At 37.0% G+C, this 20,872-nt stretch overlaps 1 protein-coding gene across 7 annotated transcripts in view; it reads right to left on the minus strand.

The window, feature by feature from the left end:
• The window catches only part of AK5 (adenylate kinase 5), a 280,641-nt gene that overhangs the window by 250,316 nt on the left and 9,453 nt on the right, over positions 1-20,872 (minus strand). For 4 of the 7 annotated variants that reach the window (XM_002810687.5, XM_009248804.4, XM_063711700.1 and 1 more), the window contains exons 3-5: positions 18,137-18,304; positions 14,366-14,535; positions 14,148-14,261 (exon numbers count right to left, since the gene is read on the minus strand). In XM_002810687.5, coding sequence (XP_002810733.2) covers positions 14,148-14,261; positions 14,366-14,535; positions 18,137-18,304 — 452 coding nt within the window. The remainder of the gene's footprint in view (positions 1-14,147; positions 14,262-14,365; positions 14,536-18,136; positions 18,305-20,872) is intronic. The other 3 variants (XM_009248808.4, XM_063711701.1, XM_063711703.1) reach the window with 1 other exon arrangement.

The raw sequence follows: 20,872 nt of genomic DNA on the forward strand, positions 1-20,872 counted from the left end.
TTCTAAATGCTTCTTGCCCAGCAGTGTGAATGTCCCAGGACTCCAGCTGACAGATCACTAGAGTGGTTTCCAGCCATTCTTAGCAGTTGAAAACCTTCTTCAAAGTCTTACATGGAACCTCAGAACAGAACAAAATCAGAACTGTTCTGGGCAGCCTTTAACACCTCAAGGTGGCCTCTAAGGGTTTCATCAACCATTTTGAAAAACAGTCCCTAGAAGGAACCTGGTTCTTCTGCCTTCAAAGCCTCTGACAATGAGTAATGGATTCAATATCGGGGGAAAAATCTCTGACAAAAGAAAGGGAAGAGTTGGCTCTTCTTATAAATCTATGGAGTGTTTATCTTTAATATGGTCTAACGACAATAACGACTTCCTTTTGTTGAGTGTTTACTATGAGCCACAAACTGTACTAGAACTATAGATATTTTATATCATTTAATCTTCACAATAATCCTGTGAGACATTATTATTCTCATTCTTGAAAGGAAAACACCGAGGCTTCAAGAGGTTCCATAAATTAGCCAGTAGTACGCACTGAATGAGAGTCAAACTACTATACTTCGCTGATGCTATAATTAACTCTATTGATTTATATGAGGATCTGAGAAATAAGAATCTCAGAAATTGAACTCAAGATCACTTTTTATGCAGCCACTTGAATCTTTCCTTTTTCTGAATACCCATGACACAAATATTTATTTGCCACTTCAAATAAACATACATTTAATAGAACTCCGTGTAGTAAAGGAATGTGCTAAGTTGGCAGGCAGGTGTGAGGGTCCTAAAGGTGGCAGTGGTAAGAAGGGAAGAAGAAAAGAAGGAAGTTTACAACATGAATGAGTCAGCTGTGCCGTAAAGAGAACAGAAGAGAAGCCTGTCTAGGGAGACAAACAGATATACCCACAAACACAAACAATAATTCTATAAAGATGGAGTGTTAAGAATTGGTTAGAAAAAAGTAGCTCATTCATAATAGTAGCAAACCTATAAACGATTATATTTAGGAACAAAACTAACAAAACCATATAAGATATTTATATGAAAAACTATAAAACCTTATTTAATGAAGAACATAAAGCTAGACTTGAATAAACAGAGTGACTTGACAATGTTCATGGACGGGAATATGTGAGTTCTCTTAAAATTAATCTATATACATAATATAATCTATATTGAAATTCAAATCAAAATCTCAGCACTTTCTTACGAATCTGACAAACTGATACTAAAATTTATAAAGAAGAATAAATGTATAGGCATACCTAACTTAAAAAAGAACAGGGCCGGGAGCAGTGGCTCACGCCTGTAATCCCAGCACTTTAGGAGGCCGAGGCAGGTGGATCACGAGGTCAGGAGACTGAGATCATCCTGGCTAACATGGTGAAACCCCGTATCTACTAAAAATACAAAAAAAATCAGCCGGGTGTGGTTGTGGGCGACTGTAGTCCCAACTACTCGGGAGGCTGAGGCAGGAGAATGGCGTGAAACCGGGAGGCGGAGCTTGCAGTGAGCTGAGACTGCGTCACTGCACTCCAGCCTGGGTGACTGAGCAAGACTCTGTCTCAAAAGAAAAAAAAAAAAAAAGCAGAAGGGGTGGGATTGTTCTTTGGATATCAGGATATAATTTAGATTTCTTCAGCTAGAACCATGATATTGGTGCAGAAATATATAAACAGACAAAAGAACTGAATAGAGAAACCATAAACAGACCAGTGTCTATACAGGAGTAAGTCATTTCAATGAAGGAAAAGATGCACAAGTCAAATGTTCTTTGGACCACTGAATACATTTTTCATTTCCATTCAAAACATGCAACAAAATTATATTGCTACCTCACACTATGCAAAAGAACTAGTGCACATAGAATAAATACCTGGACCTTTAAAACAAAACTAAAAATAATTAGAAAACTATAGAAGATTTTTATCACACTATGGGGAACACTTTCTTAAGATCCAAATGCAAAAGCCAAAGGGAAAATAATGAAAAATACACCAATTCCAATTTAAAATTTCTGTAGGACAAAATATATCTTGAACATGACTGAGAAAAAATATAAATGGAAGAAAATATTATAAGATATGTAGCAAAGGATTAGTATCTAGAACATCCAAATCGATTTTAAAAACTCAAACAATCTAACAAGAAAAGAGTGGGGGCAGGGTTATGTTTTAGCAATTCTCAAAAAATGAAATACAAGTGGCCAAAAAACACATTTCTAAATGTTTCAGTTCACTAGTAATTTGAAGAATGCAAATTAAAATAGCGACACAGAAACATTTCTAATCCATCAGATAACCTAAAATAAAAAGGTAAGTACTGATGATAAAACAAATTTTAAAGCAACATGAAAGTTCACTAATAAAATACAATGTATTTAGAGTGTAACATGAAATCGTTAAAAGGATGGGCTAGGTCTATATGTATCATCACAGATAAGCTCAAAAACAGAATGCACAGTGAAAAAAGCAAGTTATAGAATTATATAAATAGCACTGAGGAAAGAGCAGGAGCAGATCACTGTGAAAAATAGGAAGTGGTACAGCATGTCGAATGTGTAGATAGGTATATAAAACCGGAAAATTAGTTGGGACCAGATAGTTGAATATATTGTTAATCACGATCAATTTGAATGTTTGTGTGTGTTCATAGATTTGCTATAGACTTCCCTCCTTCATTTTCTTTCTTTTTTTCAATTTTTATTTTTATTTTAAGTTCCAGGACACATGTGCAGGATGTGCAGGTTTGTTGCATAGGTACATAGGTAAACGTGTGCCATAGTATTTTGCACACCTGTCAACCCATCACCTAGGTATTAAACCCCACATGCATTAGCTATTTTTCCTAATAGTTCTCCCTCCCCCGACCCTACCACCCTGCAGGCCCCAGTGTATGCTGGTCCTCTTCCTGTGTCTATGTGTTCTCATTGTTCTGCTCCCACTTATAAGTGAGAACATGTGGTGCTCGGTTGTCTTACTTTTTTTTTTTTTAAGACAGTGTCTCACTCTGTCACCTAGGCTGGAGTGCAGTGGCACCATGTCAGCTCACTGCAGCCTCAGCCTTCCAGGCTCAAGCAATTTTCCCACCTCAGCCATCCGAGTAGCTGGGACTACAGGCACACACCATCACACCCAGCTAATTTTTGTATTTTTCGTAGAGATGGAGTTTTGCCATGTTGCCCAGGCTGGCCTTGAACTCCGTTTTCAATAATAACGTCATGGAGCTCTTATTAGTTTCAGCTTTACTATTTGGTTAATAAAACCTCCCTATGGAAATCCACCTTTTCGCCCCACTCCCATTCCATGAAATATGAAATTCTATAACCTTTTAAAAACACATCGCTTAGGTTTTCACTGTGGACTCTGGGCTATCTAGTGAAATCTTGGCTAGCAGCATGTTTAGTTGGCAGTGAAAAGATCTCAGACTTCCCATGCTTGCCCATCTTGATTCCTTTCCCCTCACTAACCTTTAAACAATCAGGCCAAAAGGTGAGAAAAATATTTTTTTTTTTTTTTTTTGAGACGGAGTCTCGCTGTCGCCCAGGCTGGAGTGCAGTGGTGTTATCTTGGCTCACTGCAAGCTCCGCCTCCCGGAGAAACTACTATACAAAGCCAAGAAGTAGGGCCAGGTGGCTACTATGGTAGATAAGTACAGTCTTATCTCCTCCTCTTCTTTTAAAATGACAGGCCTGGGGACTGGGAGAGTCCAGCTCTCGGGCTGAGAAGTAAGGAAAAATGGCGCTATGCACAGCAAGCAGCTTGTGGTAGACTCCTAGTTGTCTATTGAAACCTGTTTTCCTTTCTTCCATGATAACAGCTCTGTAGAGACCCATGACTGACCACTTGATCACATTTCCCACCTCCTGTATAGTCGAGATAAAGCCATGTGACTTAAGTTCTCATCAATGGAGCATGAGAAATGGTGTGTCTGGGACTTAAGAAATTGAGCATCACCTGAGGCGGAGCAAGATGTCAGAATAGACAGCTCCACCACCTTCCCTCTTGTAAAGACACCAAGTTGATGACTATGTATATAGAAACAACACCTTCATGAGAACCAAAAACCAGGTGAGCACTAACAGTACCTGGTTTTAACTTCATATTGCTGAAAGAAGTACTGACAAGATAGAAAAAACAGTCCTGAATCGCAGATGCCACTCCTCCCTCATTCCTAGAAGTGGCGGTGTAGCTCTGAGAGCCTCTCTGGGTGCCAGGGGAGGGAGAACACAGAAGAAGCATTGGAGACTTCAACATCTCACTTTCAGCATTGGACAGATCTTCCAGACAGAAAATCAACAAAGAAACTTCATACTTAATCTGCACCTATGGACCAAATGTATCTAATAGATATTTACAGAGCATTTCATCTAAGAGCTGCAGAATACACATTCTTTTCCTCAGCACATGGATCATTCTCAAGGACAGACAATATTTTAGGTCACAAAATAAGTGTTAAAACATTAAAAAAATTGAAATAAGATCAAGCATCTTCTCTGACCAAAATGGAATAGAAGTAGAAATTAATAATAAGAGGAATTCTGGAAAAAATACAAATATATGTGATATATTATATAATTATACAAATATAATTTCTTGATTGACCAGTGGGTCAATCAAGAAATTAAGAAGGAAACTGAAAACAATTTTGAAACAAATGATAATGAAAACAAAACATACCAAAATCTATGGGATACAGCAAAAGCAGTATTAAGAAGGAAGTCTATTGCTATAAGTGCCTACATCAAAAAACAGGAAAGACTTCAAATAAATAATCTAAAGATGCATCCTGAAATTTAAAAAAGCAAAAGCAAATCAAACAAAAAAATTAGTAGAAGAAAAGAAATAAAGATCAGAGCAGAAATAAATGAAACAAATGGAAAAACAATAAAAGGTTAAGGAAACAAAAATTTGGTTTTTTGAAAAGTAAAATGAAATTGACAAAATATTTGCAGCTTTTAGCCAGGATAGGAAAAAAAGGAGACAAGATCCAAATAAATAAAATTGGAAATGAAAATGAAGACATTAAAACTGATACTGCAGAAATTCAAGGATCATTAGTGGCTGATATGAGCAGCTATATGCCAATAAATTGGGAAATCTAGAGAACTGAACAAATTCCGAAATGCATGCCACTTATCAAGAAGAAATCCAAAACCTGAACAGACCAATAACAAGTAACAAGATCAAAACTGCAATAAAAAAATCTCCCGGTTAAGAAAAAGCCTGGGACTAAATGGCTTCACTGTTGAATTCTACCAAACATTTAAAGAAGAACTACTACCAATCATATTCAAACCATTCCAAAAAATAGAGGAGGAGGAAATAATTCCAAAGTCATTTTATGAAGCCAGTATTACCCTGATACCAAAACCAGAGAAAGACATATTAAAAAAAAGAAAACTAAGAGCCAATGTCTCTGATGAATACTGATGCAAAAATCCTCAAAAAAAAAAAAAAACTAGCAAATTGAATTCAACAATACATTAGAAAGATCATTCATCATAACCAAGTGAGATTTATCTCTGGGATACAAAGATGGTTCAACATACATAAATCAATCAACATGATACATCACATCAATAGAATGATGGGTAAAAATGACATGATCATTTCAATTGATGCTGAAAAGCATTTGATAAAATTAAACATCCCTTCATGACAAAAAACCTCAAAAAACTGGAGACAGAAGGAGGATACCTCAACATAACAAAAGCCATATAGGACAGACCCACAGCTAGTATCATACTGAATGGGGAAAAACTGAAGCCTTTCCTCTAAGATTGGAAACATGACAAGGATGCCTACTGTCACCCCGTTATTCAACATAGTACTAGAAGTCCTAGCTAGAGCAATCAAACATGAAAAATACACAAATGGCATCCAAATTGAATAGGAAGAAGTCAAATTACCCTTGTTTGCAGATGATATAATCCTGTATTTGAAAAAACCTAAAGACTCCAGAAGAAAACTATTAGAACTGATAAACAAATTCAGTAAAATTGCAGGATACAAAACCAACATATAAAAATCAGTAGCATTTATATATGCCGATGGTGAACAATGTGAAACACTGATGAAAGAAACTGAAGACACCAAAAAATGAACAAAAATTCCATTTTCATGGATTGGAAGAATCAGTATTGTCAAAATATCCATACTACCCAAAGCAATCTATAGATTCAATCTAATCCCTTTCAAAATACCAATGACATTCTTCACAGAAATAGAAAAAAACAACTCTAAAATGTATATAGAACCACAAAAGACCCAGAATAGCCAAAGCTATCCTGAGCGGAAAGAACAAAACTGGAAGAATCACATTACCTGACTTCAAATTATACTACAGAGCTGTAGTAACCAAAACAGCATAGTACTGGCATGAAAACAGACACATAGACCAATCAAACACAATAGATAACCCAGAAATAAATCCACACATCTACAATGAACTCATTTTCAACAAAGGTATCAAGAACATACATTGGGAAAAGACAGTCTCTTTCTGCCTTAATAAATGGTTCTGGGAAAACTGGATGTCCATATGCAGAAAAATAAAACTAGACCCTTATCTCTCACCATATACAAAAATAAAATAAAAATGGATTAAAGACTTAAATCCAAGACCTCAAACTATGAAACTACTAAAAGAAAACACTGGGGGAAATCTCCAGGACATTGGTCTGGGCAAAAATGTCTTGAGCGATACCCCATAAGCACAGGCAACCAGAGAAAAGATGGACAAATGGGATCACATCAAATTTAAAAGCTTTTGCACAGCAAAGGATACAATCAACAAAGCAAAAAGACAACGCACAGAATGGTGGGTTGCAAAAAAATTTGCAAACTACCCCTCTGACAAAGGATTAACAACCAGAATATACAGGGAGCTCAAACAACTCTATAGAAAAAAATCTAATCAAAAGACAGGCAAAAGATTTGAATAGACATTCTCAAAAGACAATATACAAATGGCAAACGGGCATGTGAAAAAGTGTTCAACATCACTGATTATCAGATAAATGCAAATCAAAACTACAATAAGATATCATCTCACCCCAGTTAAATGGTTTATATACAAAAGACAGGCAACAACAAATGCTGACGAGGATGTGGAGAAAAGGGAATCCTTGTACACTGTTTATGGGAATGTAAATTAGTTCAACCACTATGAAGAACCATTTGGAGGTTCCTCAAAAAACTAAAAATGGAGGTCCCATATGATTCTGCAATCCCACTGCTGGGTATATAGCCAAAAGAAAGGAAATCAGTATATCGAAGAGATATCTGCACTCCTGTTTGTTGCAGGACTGTTTACAATAGCTAAGATTTGCAAGCAAACTAAGTATTCATCCACAGATGAATGGATAAAGAAAATGTGGTACATAAGGCCGGGCATGGTGGCTTACGCCTGTAATCCCAGCACTTTGGGAGGCAGAGGTGGGTGGATCACCTGAGGTCTGGAGTTCGAGACCAGCCTGACCAACATGGAGAAACCCCATCTCTACTAAAAATACAAAATTAGCTGGGTGTGGTGGCACGTGCCTGTAAACTCAGCTATTCAGGAGGCTGAGGCAGGAGAATCGCTTGAACCCAGGAGGCAGAGGCTGCGGTGAGCCGACATTGTGCCATTGCATCCCAGTCTGGGCAACAAGAACGAAACTCCGTCTCAAATAAAAAGAAAGAAAATATGGTACATATATACAACGGAGTACCATTTGGCCATAAAAAAGAATGAGATCCTGTCATTTGCAACAACATGGATGGAGGTGATTATGTTAAGTAAAATAAGACAGGCATAGAAAGACAAACATCACACGTTCTCACTTATTTGTGGGATCTAAAAATCAAAACAATTGAAATCACAGAGATAGAGAGTAAAAGGATGGTTATCAGAGGCCGGGAAGGGTCGGTAATAACGGGTTGCAGATGTGTCGGGGGGTGGAGGCAGAGATGGTTAATGGGTACAAAAAATGTTAGAAAGAATGAATAATACCTACTATTTGATAGCAAAACAGGGAGACTATAGTCAATAATAACTGTACATTTTAAAATAACTTAAAGAGTGTAATTGGATTGTTTGCAACTCAGTGGATAAATGCTTGAGGGGATGGATATCCCATTCTTCATGATGTGCTTATTTCACACTGCACGCCTGTATCCAAATATCTCATGTGCCCCTTAAATACATATACCTACTATGTACCCACAAAAGTTAAAATAAAAAAAGTTTAAAAAAGAATTTGAGCATAGATCCTCTGCACTCTCTTCCCCTTCCTATCAGCTGGAACCTGGCCATGGCAGTGACGTAGCTTTCAACATGCAGATGTCTACAATGTCCCAGGGCAGTTGTTCTGAAATTGTGCTCTCAGACCTCTGAGGATCGTCAAGACCCCTTCCAGAAGGTCATAGGTCAAAACTATTTTCCTACTAATACTATGACATTATATGCCTTTTTTACTCTCACTTTCTCACAAAGGTACAGTGGAGTTTTGCAGTGATGACAGGAAGTGCGATGTCACAGCAGTTTGAATACAAAAGCAGATATGAGAATACAACTCTCTTCTATTAGCTAGAAGTTAAAGAGATTTGCAAATATATAAAGCAATATCTCTCTCATCACTTTTTAAGTTTTGGAAAATATGATTACTTTTCTAAAAATATGTTATTCAGGTTAACTTGCATGGATTTACTGTTATTTTGAAGGACTTAACAAACACTTATTTTAAAATTTGTTTTAATTTCTCATATGGTGAATATCAATAGATATAGCACATATAAATGAAAGCTTTTTGAGGTCCTTAATAATTTTTAAAAAGTGTAAAGAGGTCCTGTGACCAAAAATTTTAGAGCTGTTGCTCTGGAGTTGGAAAGACAATGAGCTGGAAAAAACCCTGCATCTCTGCATGAATGTGAGGACTGAAACTGCCCTCCCCTTATTCACAGTGAGGCCATCCATTATATAACGGGAAATAAGTTTCTGTATTATGCTACTGTGTCATTGTGTCTTTCTATTATAGCACCTGGGATTTACTCTAAATAATACAGCCAATAGTCACATAAGTGGGGGGATGCTACTATATCAAAAAAACTAAAATATGTGACATTGATTTGCTTGGGTAGTAAGGGCACAGACATTTTAGGGTGGAAAGTTGATAACCCCTGTTATGTCACTGCATAACATCATTATTACTGTGATAACTTGGGAAGCAGGTCATGTTCCAATGGAGCCCATAGCTAAAGAAATGGCTGGAAAGAGCTAGAGTGTCTGTGTATGCTGACTGCTCTTTGCTGTGTTTAGCAACATATTACAAGAAATAGATTAACTCAAGAAAGAATTGACTACTTTGTGAGCAGATACAAGAAAAAAGAAAGTATCCAGTAATTTAAGACTACACAAGGTTAAAAAAGCCAACTACCTGTATACCTCCAAACAGCAGGAGATTAGGCTGTTGCAAAAAGAATTCCCATTTACCCACCACTACCACCAAAAAAAAGGGCACCTAGCCCTGAAGCAAAACCTAGACTAAGGATGCTGCCTTTCTACCCAAGCCTGCTGTTTTAGATGGCCTCAAGCTAATTGTCATTACAATGAGAAAGCAAAGAAATCACCACTATGCAATATATCTGTGTAATGAAACTGCACTTGTACCCTCAATCTATAAAAATGAAAAGAAAAAAGAAAAACAGGAAGATAAAAAAGAAAGCAGTTTAATAACTATCTCTGGAAAAGAACTTATGATATAGGTACTAGCACGGACTGGAAGCTTTTTGTTTTTTCCTCTTTTTGAGAGGAAATCTACCAAATTTGGAAGGAAACAGTTTTTACCAAAATAAACATAATTCTAGCCAAAAAAAAGGCATTTTTTTAAACTTAAAATAGGTCTCAGCCAGTTGCGGTGGCTCACACCTGTAATCCTAGCACTTAGGAGGCTGAGAGACGATGATCACTTGAGGCCAGGAGTTTGAAACCAGCCTGGCTAACACAGGGAGCCCCTGTCTCTACAAAAAGTTTTTAAAAAACTAGCTGAGTGTGGTCCAGGAGTTCGAGGCTGCAGTGAGCTACAGTGGTGCCCCTGCACTCCACCCTGGCTGACAGAGAAGGATCTTGCCACTTAGGAAAAAAAAAAAAAGGAGAGGAGAGCATATTAGTCTCCAATATACTACTTCAATGTGTCATGCAGATAATGGACAAGGAAGAACTTCTCAGAGGCACTGCCAGGGCAAGGACCCTTTGCAATCCCCGCCTAACAGGATTCACTATGGTTCAGTGACTATGTGTATATTCTCAGACTTCCCTTTTTTGAATAGGAGCCTTTATTTCATTGTCCTGGGCTTGCTCCTCCACTCTTTATTAGTGGTAGACAAGGAAGATAACGTGAAGTTCAGTTTCCAGGTGGCTGAGTATGAGAAGTCAAAGCTAGACCTGATGAAGAAAACTATATATAGAGTAGAGATTCTCCACTTTTGAACTAAATGATGGGACTCTGGTTGTTTTACTTGGGGAGTGAGTGAGTACATTATATGTGTGGGAAGAAGGGAGCAGGCGAGCATTTGCATGGCCAGAGAGGCAAACTGTGGGAGAAGCTGCTAGTTAGTTCTCCCAGACTTCCATAGTAATAGCACTGCTGCCAGGCACCTGGCTGCCCAGCTGTACTCTACTTTCTGGCCTTCCTCTCAATTCTGACAGGACTAAATTCTCAGCAATGCCATGTGAGCAGAAGCGATGGATGTAACTTCCAGATCTAAGACTTCAGACCTTCACATTCTCTTCCCCTTCCATTCCAGCTGGAACCCATATGTGATGACAACACTGTTTCAACCATATGGCCAGTGACAGTGTCTTAGGAGATGGCAGAAAAACCTGGGAGGAACCATGGTCCCTAAATGACCTCAAGGAAAAAACCTGCCCAGTCAAGCTGGACTGTTCACATAGAGACTATTCCAAAAGAAGAAAAATACACTTCTTCATCCTAAAAGCCATTTAAGTGTTAGGCCCTTTTGTTACAGTGGTCTGACCATCACCCACATATGGCTGATATCAGAAATTCACCTCTTCTCACACCCCAGATCTGTGAGGAAATCTTGGGAAAAATGTTGGCATGTGTGTATGTGCCTACATTTGAACAAACAAACAAACAAACAAAAACTAAGTTAAAGCAAAACCTTGAGGAGATGCAGCATAATAAAAATATATATATATAGTTGTATCCTTTATGATAAACCACTAAATGTGTTTTTCTGGGTTCTGAGTCACTGCAGTCAATTATACAACCTGTGGAGAGTGTTATGGAAACCTTGAATTTATGGACTGTCAATGAGAAGTACAGGTGGTTGCTGGGACTTGCAACTGATGTCTGAAGCAGAAACAGACTTGTGGAACTAAGCTCTTAACCTGTGGGGTCTGAACTAACTCTGGATAGTGTCCAAGTTGAACTGAATTCTTAGGCACCCAGTTGGTGTTGGAGAATTGGAGAATTGGTGTGGAAGACCCCACACATTTGGTCTCAGAAGTGGCAGCAGAAAAAAAGACACCCCAGAAGCTTAAGCCTACATAGGGTGTAGAACAATCAGGGCTGACCCTGACACTGCTTTACATAAACATTTCAGCTTTGCCTCCACACCCGCTTAACTCCCGCAGGATAAGCAAAGGTGACATCGACCTCAGACACCTCTGTACTGCCCACAGTGGCAAAGAACCTCTAGGCTTCTAGAATGTCAACCTAAGAACATGTTAAATTGGAACTTTTCAGCCTCAGAAGTGTGGTTGAAAACAATAAATGTAAGTTACTGCACATTCTACCTAGAGATAACAGACCATCCTATAGAATTTGCTAACAGACCCCAAATCAGTACTGTTACCCGTGACTAGGCTATATAAGAGAAGATGTAGATTGATCAGGTATCCAGAGAGAGTTACCAGAGGGTTATGCTTTTTGGAGGGAATCCTCTCTTCCCTCCCTCTCCCACCTACTGCAAGTCACATGAGTAGGAATTTCAGGATTCTGATACACCACCTTAGCTTTCTGAGTTGGAATCTGGTCCAAGCTGGGGACAGCAGATATATGTTAAAGTGAATAAGAAATTAAAGTTTTGATTTAGATTGGACTGGACTTTTTAAGAGCTGAAAATGAGATCTTTTGTTAATGTTTTTTAAGTCACCAGAAAAGCCAGGGACTCTTCCTGAGTTATGATTCAACAAAAAAGAAAGATATTCAACATAGCATGTTTAAAAGCAATAGACAAAAAAAAAAAAAAAAAAAAAAAATCAAGTAGCTTCATCTGCTTGTACCTACCAAGTTTAGCACATTCAATATGTGGGTGGGAGAACCAGGTTTGGGTGGCAATGCCTGCCTCCCTGCCTATCACACTTCTACCAATAATCAAGAATCACATGGAATGGCTGCCATAGCACCCGCTTTCAACAGCAATATAATGTGGTAGCAACTGCAATAACAAAATTTCATCAGATATTTTCCAGTTTTTCTCTCTTCAAAGCCAGAACAATTAGAACCAAGCCTTTAAGCTGACTGAGCACCAGAGGTTCTGGACTTATGGTGGGAGAGGAAACCTAAGAAGGGGAGGCAGACATTCTAGCACAATAGGTGATACAAAACCGTTAATGAGAACACTCAAAAAAATGTTTTGTAAAGCTACCCCTGGCTGTGAACTGCCCAACTCCAGGCTTCTTTCATGTGATACATAAACTGACATCATATTTTACTTAATACTGTATAATACGATATCTGTAATATGTTAAATGCTCCTTGAAATAAATAAGAGAAAGATTAAAAAGTCTGTAGAAAAATGGGCAAAGGAGAACAGGCAATTCACATAAGGAAGAAATACAAACGGCCAATGAGTGTATGAAAATATACTCAACCTTAATAGTAACCCATGAACTGCAAATTTAAAACACAAAATGCCATTTATTTACCAGGTTTGCAAAAATTTTAAACATGAATCGTATCTGGTTGGAAAGGGTCTGTAGAAAAAGATACTCTCATTCAACATTGATATAACTTGGAAAAGTCATTATAAAAATTTAGAACACATTTGTATATAAGCATGTGCACATGTGTCCATACATGTATGTATGCATGTAAGTATAGAAAAAGGTCTGGAAGAATATATAACAAACCTAACAGTACTCCTATTTCTCAGGAAAGGAGGAGCAGCAGAATGGGAGGGTGTTGATGGACTTTCACGTTTTACAGATAGACTTAAAATTTGTATGAGCATATATTACTTCTGTAATTAAAAGAAAATTTTTCTGAAGCAGGGTCTTGCTGTGTCACCCAGGCTGAAGTGCAGTGGTGCCATCTTGGCTCACAGCAGCCTTGATGTCCTGGGCTCAGGTGATTCTCATGCCTCTCAGTCTCTCTTAGCCTCCTGAGTAGCTGGGCCTACAGGTGTGCGCCACTATACCTGGTTAATTTTTTGTGTTTTTCTTTTTTTTGTAGAGATGGGGTTTCGTCATATTGCCCAGGCTGCTCTAGAACTCCTGGGCACAAGCCATCCACCTGCCTCAGCCTCCCAAAGTGTTGGGATTACAGGCGTGAGCCACTGAGTCCCAGCCTTAATTTTTTTTTAATGAAAAATCGATTAACATAAGCTTTTCAAAGCTTAAATAGATATATAAAATATTTTAATTGATTTATCTTCCTTTAAAACAGATGTGTTGGGGGTTGAGCAGGCATAGCCTCAAATTCTGGCAACTGAACCCTATCTTAATCTACATAGGTGGTTCAGTATTTCACAACCCGAAGAAACTTTCCTTAGTTGGCATGAATATAAGTACAGGGTAATGTTTTGCATCCCTGGACAGTACTGAATAAGGCTTATTCTTAGTAATTCAAGATAAAAAACAATTGTATGAAAAGTATTTTGAAATAAATTTTAGAGAGATTTGCATTTTTCAATAAAATGAATTCTATTATTAGTTATCTTTCCTTTTGGCAGAGACTGTCTTTAATTTTTAAGTGTTTGCCAAAGAAATGACCTTCTGCCAACCCATACTGATGTATTTGCCTGTTTTCAGACCAGAATTCATTCAAAAGCACCACAAGTCTTCCAAGAAGTCTTTTTGTTTTTATTCCCAAAATTTTAAGCAAAAAGTAGTTCATTTAAAATATAAAGAGACATTCTTACTTGATCCTCAAAAGATAGAGCCTGGGCAACATCTCTTGGAAATCCATCAATAACAATACCCTCTTCATCAGGTATTTGCATCAATTTTTGTTTTATCTCTGTAATTGTTGTTTCCTTTTATAAACAGAAAGGATGAAAAAAAAAACCACAGTTAAATTTAGTATACTCAATCGGTATGAAAACATTTTGCAGAATAAAAGAAAATTATACAGCAGTACCTGTGGGGCCAATTCTCCAGTTGTAATTATTTTGGCAATAAGACTCCACTTCCTATTGCTGCTGGTACTGTGGATCTTCTTTCTTAATAATTCTCCCACAGAAATGTATTGGAATCCATATCGTTCTGCAATTTTCAAACTCTGAGTACCCTTTCCACTTCCTGGACCACCTAGTATTTAAAACAGGCAAAACTGTGATCTTCTGATACAATAAGGACCTCCCTTTTATACAACTACTACTTCATCTGGGATGCAAACTCTGTGTCACCAAGGCAGGGTGGTTAACAGTTCCATTTGTGGCATTCTCAGTGCTGCCTTTGAATGTAAAGCAAGTAGAGACTTCGTCAAGGAAATAATTGTCTTGACCAACTGTATTAAATGAGAGATACAGGTTTTTCCTCTACCTATTTGAGCAAATAGCTAATTAAAAAAATTTTTGAACAGTGTAGTTGAAAGAAATCTTGACTATTTTTCTATGTAAAATCTAACATTTTTTCCTCTGTAATCAAAGAAAAATCTGTGGAATATAGAAAACAATGATCAAAATAACAATAATGGATTCCATGCCAACAGAGTTAATGTATAATTTGGTGAAATGTAACCATTATTTTTAGACAAAGGCCCACCAGTATTTACACAGCTTATTTAAATCTTTTTTGAAATGTTTGCTCATGCCTGTCCTTGCCTTATATCCTTTGAATTCTAGAGTTTTATGCAATGTAAAAATAGACATATAGACCAATGGAACAGAATAGAGAACTTAGAAACAAATCCACACACCTACAGTGGACTCATTTTCCACAAAGATGCCAAGAACACACACTGTGTAAAAAGCAGTCTCTTCAATAAATGATGCTGGAAAAACTACATATCCACATACAGAGGAAAGAAACTAGATCCCTATCTCTTGTTATATGCAAAATAAAATTAAAATGGATTAAAGACTTCTATGAGATTATTTTTCAAATCAAAAGTAAGTTTTGGTTTTAAATAGCTGCTTTTAACCTACTAATATATGGGCAAATCATGAATTGGCTTGAAATAAAAAAATTATCTGACCAATTCCATTGACAAATTCAAACTGATTCATTCCTTGAAAAATCACGTATCTTTCAGAAACTATATTTCCACACTTAATCGTAACCACCAAACGAAGAGATTATACACTCCATTAATTTAAAAAATTCAGACACACTGAGAATGTTATTGTACTTTCAAGAAAAAAAAATTTTGTCAACGAATGGAGGCAATAGTAGACAACAAAAAATATGATTGGCACAATTGACAGAGATATTCTCTGTCATTAATTTGTTGGATGAGCTTAATTACTGAATGTTTCTATCAAATTAATTTTACTTCTCTCTAAAGCCAGAATGGGCTTAATTTTGTTCTGTTCACTTATCTCTAAAACTTATAAATATTAGGGTCCATCTCACTGATATTTTATGATTACGTTAACATAAGAGAGATTCATATCTGTTCCAAGAGAGTCAGCTTTACAAAAATTCTGCAGTGCTGGAAGAGAAACCATGTGGGCATCTATACCTCCCTCTGACATTTTTAGGTTGGAACTAATACAAATTTGTAAGGTTCAGGTACAATTATTTTATAATTCCATAAAAGTCATAAAATTGTCCCAATTCTCTCAGACAACCTAAGATCCACCCTCTCCTTTCTTCCCTTGTTTCAATCCTCTTGAAATTATTTACACTTATTGGTTCTTCATCATTCTTATAATATATAAAATGTTACAACACAGCATGTAAGTCTATAACAAGAATCGCAACCTTGGGAAACAAGTTGATTTCACTGAATAGAAAGAAATGTGAAGTGGGAGAGATTTGAGTATTTACATATTCTCCAAAGATCTTAGTTTGTTGAAATATTTTAATCATTTTCATATAAAATTCATAGTACACACAAAAAATATTTGTGCTCTTTTATACAAGATCAATTTGCTATCAAACCATTTTCATGAACAATTGAGCTTCCATTTGTTCATCCTGTTAATAATGACCAATACTTTATTACTAGCAGCAAGAACAACAAAATAGAAAGAATGTGTTCTGTCCACATACAAATCTCATCATAAAATGATGAGATAATTCCCGATTATTTTTCATCTGTAGTTCTATCATTTATTAAAGTGTTTCCTTGTCTTCTATGTAAGGACTTGAAAGTTTTAAGCATAAAAAATGCATTCCACTTGCAAGAATAGAGATTTATGGCATAACAGTGGCTACCATAAAGCCATAAAAATATTTTAACTTTTCAAAAACTGACTTTAAATTCTCTTTCTGTAATTTTAACAATTCAAGGCTAGATATATTTACAATTTCATTTTCATTTCACTTTAAAATGTACAAATGACATTCCTTCTAGTCTCGTGAGCTTAAATTCTTGTTATAGCTTGGTGTGTTTATTTGCGTGCTTTTGTCCTAGTTGCCAACATTGCTATGTCCTCTGGAGCACTACTTCCTTGCATGGGGTCTCCATAAATTTGGCACTCTGTTAATGCAACCGGCTAGAACAGCTTTGAATATTTCATGCCAGAGTTTTGCTTTTGGTCATCTCTGTGAAAGGTGATTCTAACTGGAATGTGAAAACAATGACTACATGTTGCATGTTCACAGGTCTCTTCATGATTTTTATAGATTTTGAGAAAGAATTTGCAAAAATAGCCACAATTTTTTTTTCTTTTTTTGAGATGAGGTCTCTCTGTCACCCAGACTGGAGTGCAGTGGAGTTCACTGCAACCTTGAACTCCTGGCTCAAGCTATCTTCCCACCTCAGCCTCCCAAATAGTTGGGACTACAGGTGTGTGCCACCATGCTCAGCTAATTTTTAAAATTTTTTGTAGAGACAGGGTCTTACTATGTTGACCAGGCTGGTCTGAAATTCCTGGGCTCAAGTGATCCTCCCTCCTTGACCAAAAAGGAATTTTTCAAAAATATTTAAAACATTTTCATTTTCTATTCCTTGTGAAATGTCACGGGGCTGATAATTCCATATTTAACATAAGATTCATAGTGGCAACTTTTAAAATGAACTATTATCATTGTTATTTTGGTTAATACTCAGATGTTATGTGCTATGTAAAACACTATTCTATTAGATTTGTTTGTCTTTTAACAGTGAAACTTTGGATTTATTATAGGTGCCAATTTGCCATAAAGAAGATTCATTTATATGAATCTTTGCCAATATATTATTATTTATTTTTCCCTCTAAAGTTAATAGTGAATAAAAATTTAATTTGTTGATTTAAAGGGGGAAAAATCACATCATGTTTAGAAAACTTTCTTTTTTTCCTTCTAGAAACAGAGTCTCACTAGGTTGCCCAGGCTGGACTCCTGGGCTCAAGGGATCCTCCTGGCTCAGCCTCCCTACTAGCTGGGACTACCACCACATTCAGCTCTTAGAAAACTTCAATTGGCTCAGTTATCTGTGATCAAGATTAAATAAATAAAACTACAGGACAATAAATCTTGAAGGTATTACTTTCAATTCATTATAGAGAATTTCTATGACATTTTATTGGGAATCTATGAAAATGCAATAGGCACTGATTATATAATTATAACAATTTCTATTTTATTGAAACTTATACTAAGAATATTTCCATTTATTGTCCCTTGAGCTTTTGTTTCTATTGCTTGTCATTATCCAACTAACTATTTGCACATATAACACACAATTTACTTTTTTGAAATGTAAATATATAAACAAAGGTAGCAACAGTATGAGAATTTTTGCTTTCTGTCCTCATACCTATAACAAGAATGATTTTTGGTCGAGGTCTGGTAGGATCAAAAACCTCATACTCCTCAATCAACTCTGCAGTCTCAGAGAGATCCGTGTCACTTTCTATGGAGAATTGATGGATTGGAGGGAGCCGGTCATACCGCCGATATGGAAAGTTTGAGTTTTCAGGCATTACTGCAAAAGAGTAAGATAACTTTGAAAAGGAAAAAACACCATAATAAAACACTCTTCACACTTAAACAATTAGTAAAAGCAATTTTAAAATTAAATGGGTTTGTTTTTTTCTTAACTGGAAGAAGTCTCCCTAAGTGGTCAGCAGGCTTTATCGTAAAGGGTCAGATAGTCAATATTTTGGGCTTTGAGAGCCATGCAGTTTCTATTCAACTTGGCCATGGTAGCATGAAAGCAGTCATAAACAATATAATAAACAAATGAGTGTGCCTGCATTCCAGTAAAACTTCATTTATAAAAACAGGCAGTGAGATGAACTTGGCTCATGAAACTTTGCCACCCTCTGCCCTAAGAGGAACCTTCTCAGATACTGCCTAGTCTTGTTTGGTAGGTTGTATACATCGTGGCCTCTGCAAATGGTGCTCTCTGGAGTTATGTAGTACATAACCTTCACAAGCATTTGCAGCTGCCTGTCCAAGCTAATGCTTACATATTATGTATTTCATTCATTCAACAAATATAGATAAGCTGCTTACTATGACCCAGAAATGCTACTGTGGTCCAACGGAATGGCTTGGTGGCATAACGAATAAAAAATTAAGGTACTGTCACGGTCAGTAGGAGGGTGCAAATAATTTCTACAATTGGAATATCTTGTGACATCATCTAATTTTGCTTTATCAATTTACTTATTATTTTTAATCTACTTGATTTAAAGATGTAAAAGTTTAAGTTTGTATCTACAATGGCAATAAATATTTGCTATTTATTGCCATTTATAACATGCCAGATATGTTAGTGTGTTAAGAGTAATTTGGTGTAAGAATAAGATGTAGTCCTGTCCCTTCAGTGCTTATAAATTAGAGCTTATATGTTTATATCTTATAGCTGCATGAACACCAGCCATGATAAGTGTTAGAATGAGTATCTCTCTGATAAACACCACAGTAATTTAATGAATTACATTTGGGCTGCAGTGGTAAGAAAGGACTTGCAAAGGAGGCAGGATCTGAACTCTGAAAGACAAGCACAGGTGATGAAATGCAGGAAATATAACCCAGTTGGTGGGAACAGTACAAAGACTCCGAGTCAGAAATTCAAATGATATACTCAAAAGGACTGGAGGACAGGGCTGGCAAGTCCAAACCAGGGAGATGGTCTCAACCAGTTGTTGATACATAGTTTATGGCTCCCTCTTCTTTACCTCAGGTGTCAGTATTCCAGGAGGCACAGAGAAACACTAACTACCCAAAAGGCACTTGCACAAAGCAAACAGGAGGCCACCTGGCCTTCCATGAGGAATTATGTTAAGATGACTACTGTATCTTAGCATGGCATAAGGCTCACATCTCCTCCCAGGGATGTTGATCCGTTAGAACTTTGCATTCTCTGTTGATACAATAAATAAGGCCATTGACCACGGACCCACTAGATTCATTTTAGCTTCATGAAAAGCACTGGGTAGTCTGCAGATGACAGTAGATCTCTTTTAGAAAGAGTTGGGAAGGGCTACATCAGGAAAAGCACCAATAACAGTATCCAACTCTGCCTTGAAATTTAATCAGTTCATCCAACATTAGCCAAAATTCGAAACATTATCCTTGATTACTTTCTTCCCTCTCTCTGCACATCTACTCCCAAGACTTTATTTGCAAAACATATAACAAATGCATATGCTTCTCTCTATCTCTACTATCACAACTCTTCCCAAGCCATCATCATATTTTACCTGGAATATCATAATAGACTATTTACTGATCTACCTGCTTCCATGCTTGCCACCACAATCAACTGCCTGAAATGTTCTTCCCCTGTTGCTCCCATGGCTGACTGCTTCTTGTCACTGACACTTTACCTTAAAGGTCACCTCCTGCAAGAGGACTTTACTGACTTTCTAATCTAGTGCAGCCTCCTAGTGAGTCTCAGGGACACCACTCTAATGCTCTGCACAGCATCTACTTCATTATCTGAGAGTTTTTTCATTTATCCATTCATTCATTGTTTGTCTTCTCCTATTGGATTATAAATTTCATGAGAGCAGGGGACTTACCTATGGTCTGGAGCTCTGTATCCCTGGGATCTAGAACTGTGCTTGGCAGATAGTCAGTGTCCAATAAATATTTGTTGAATTAATAATAAAAAGAACGTCTTACTGAAATAGTTTCCCATAGACAAAACTCAGAAGATAAAATGGGTGGGCAGAGCATGGTTCAATGTGGAGGTCCCTGAATCCTTTACCATGGTAAAGGGTTTAGCTTTAATCTAGTAGAAAGCCAGTGGAGGATTTGCAGGGGAGGGTTGGTAAGAGAAAGGAAACAATGAAATGAAATATGTGTTTTAGGAAGGTTAATCTGCTAGTTAGAATGAACTGGAGCAGGGAAAGACTAAGAACAGAAAAAGTAGCAGCTAGGTGGCTGTTAAAGTAATCAACAGATGAGAAATGAAGGCTTTGGCTAGAGTGGTAGCAGGGGAAATGGAAATGGATGGCCAGATCTGAAGGATATGATTATGGTTGGAATATGAGAAATGAAAGGAGGTGACAGTTCAAAAACAATTTCCAGGTTTCAAGTC

This window comes from Pongo abelii, chromosome 1 (genome assembly GCF_028885655.2).
Source record: "Pongo abelii isolate AG06213 chromosome 1, NHGRI_mPonAbe1-v2.0_pri, whole genome shotgun sequence".
Taxonomy (NCBI): Eukaryota; Metazoa; Chordata; class Mammalia; order Primates; family Hominidae; genus Pongo; species Pongo abelii.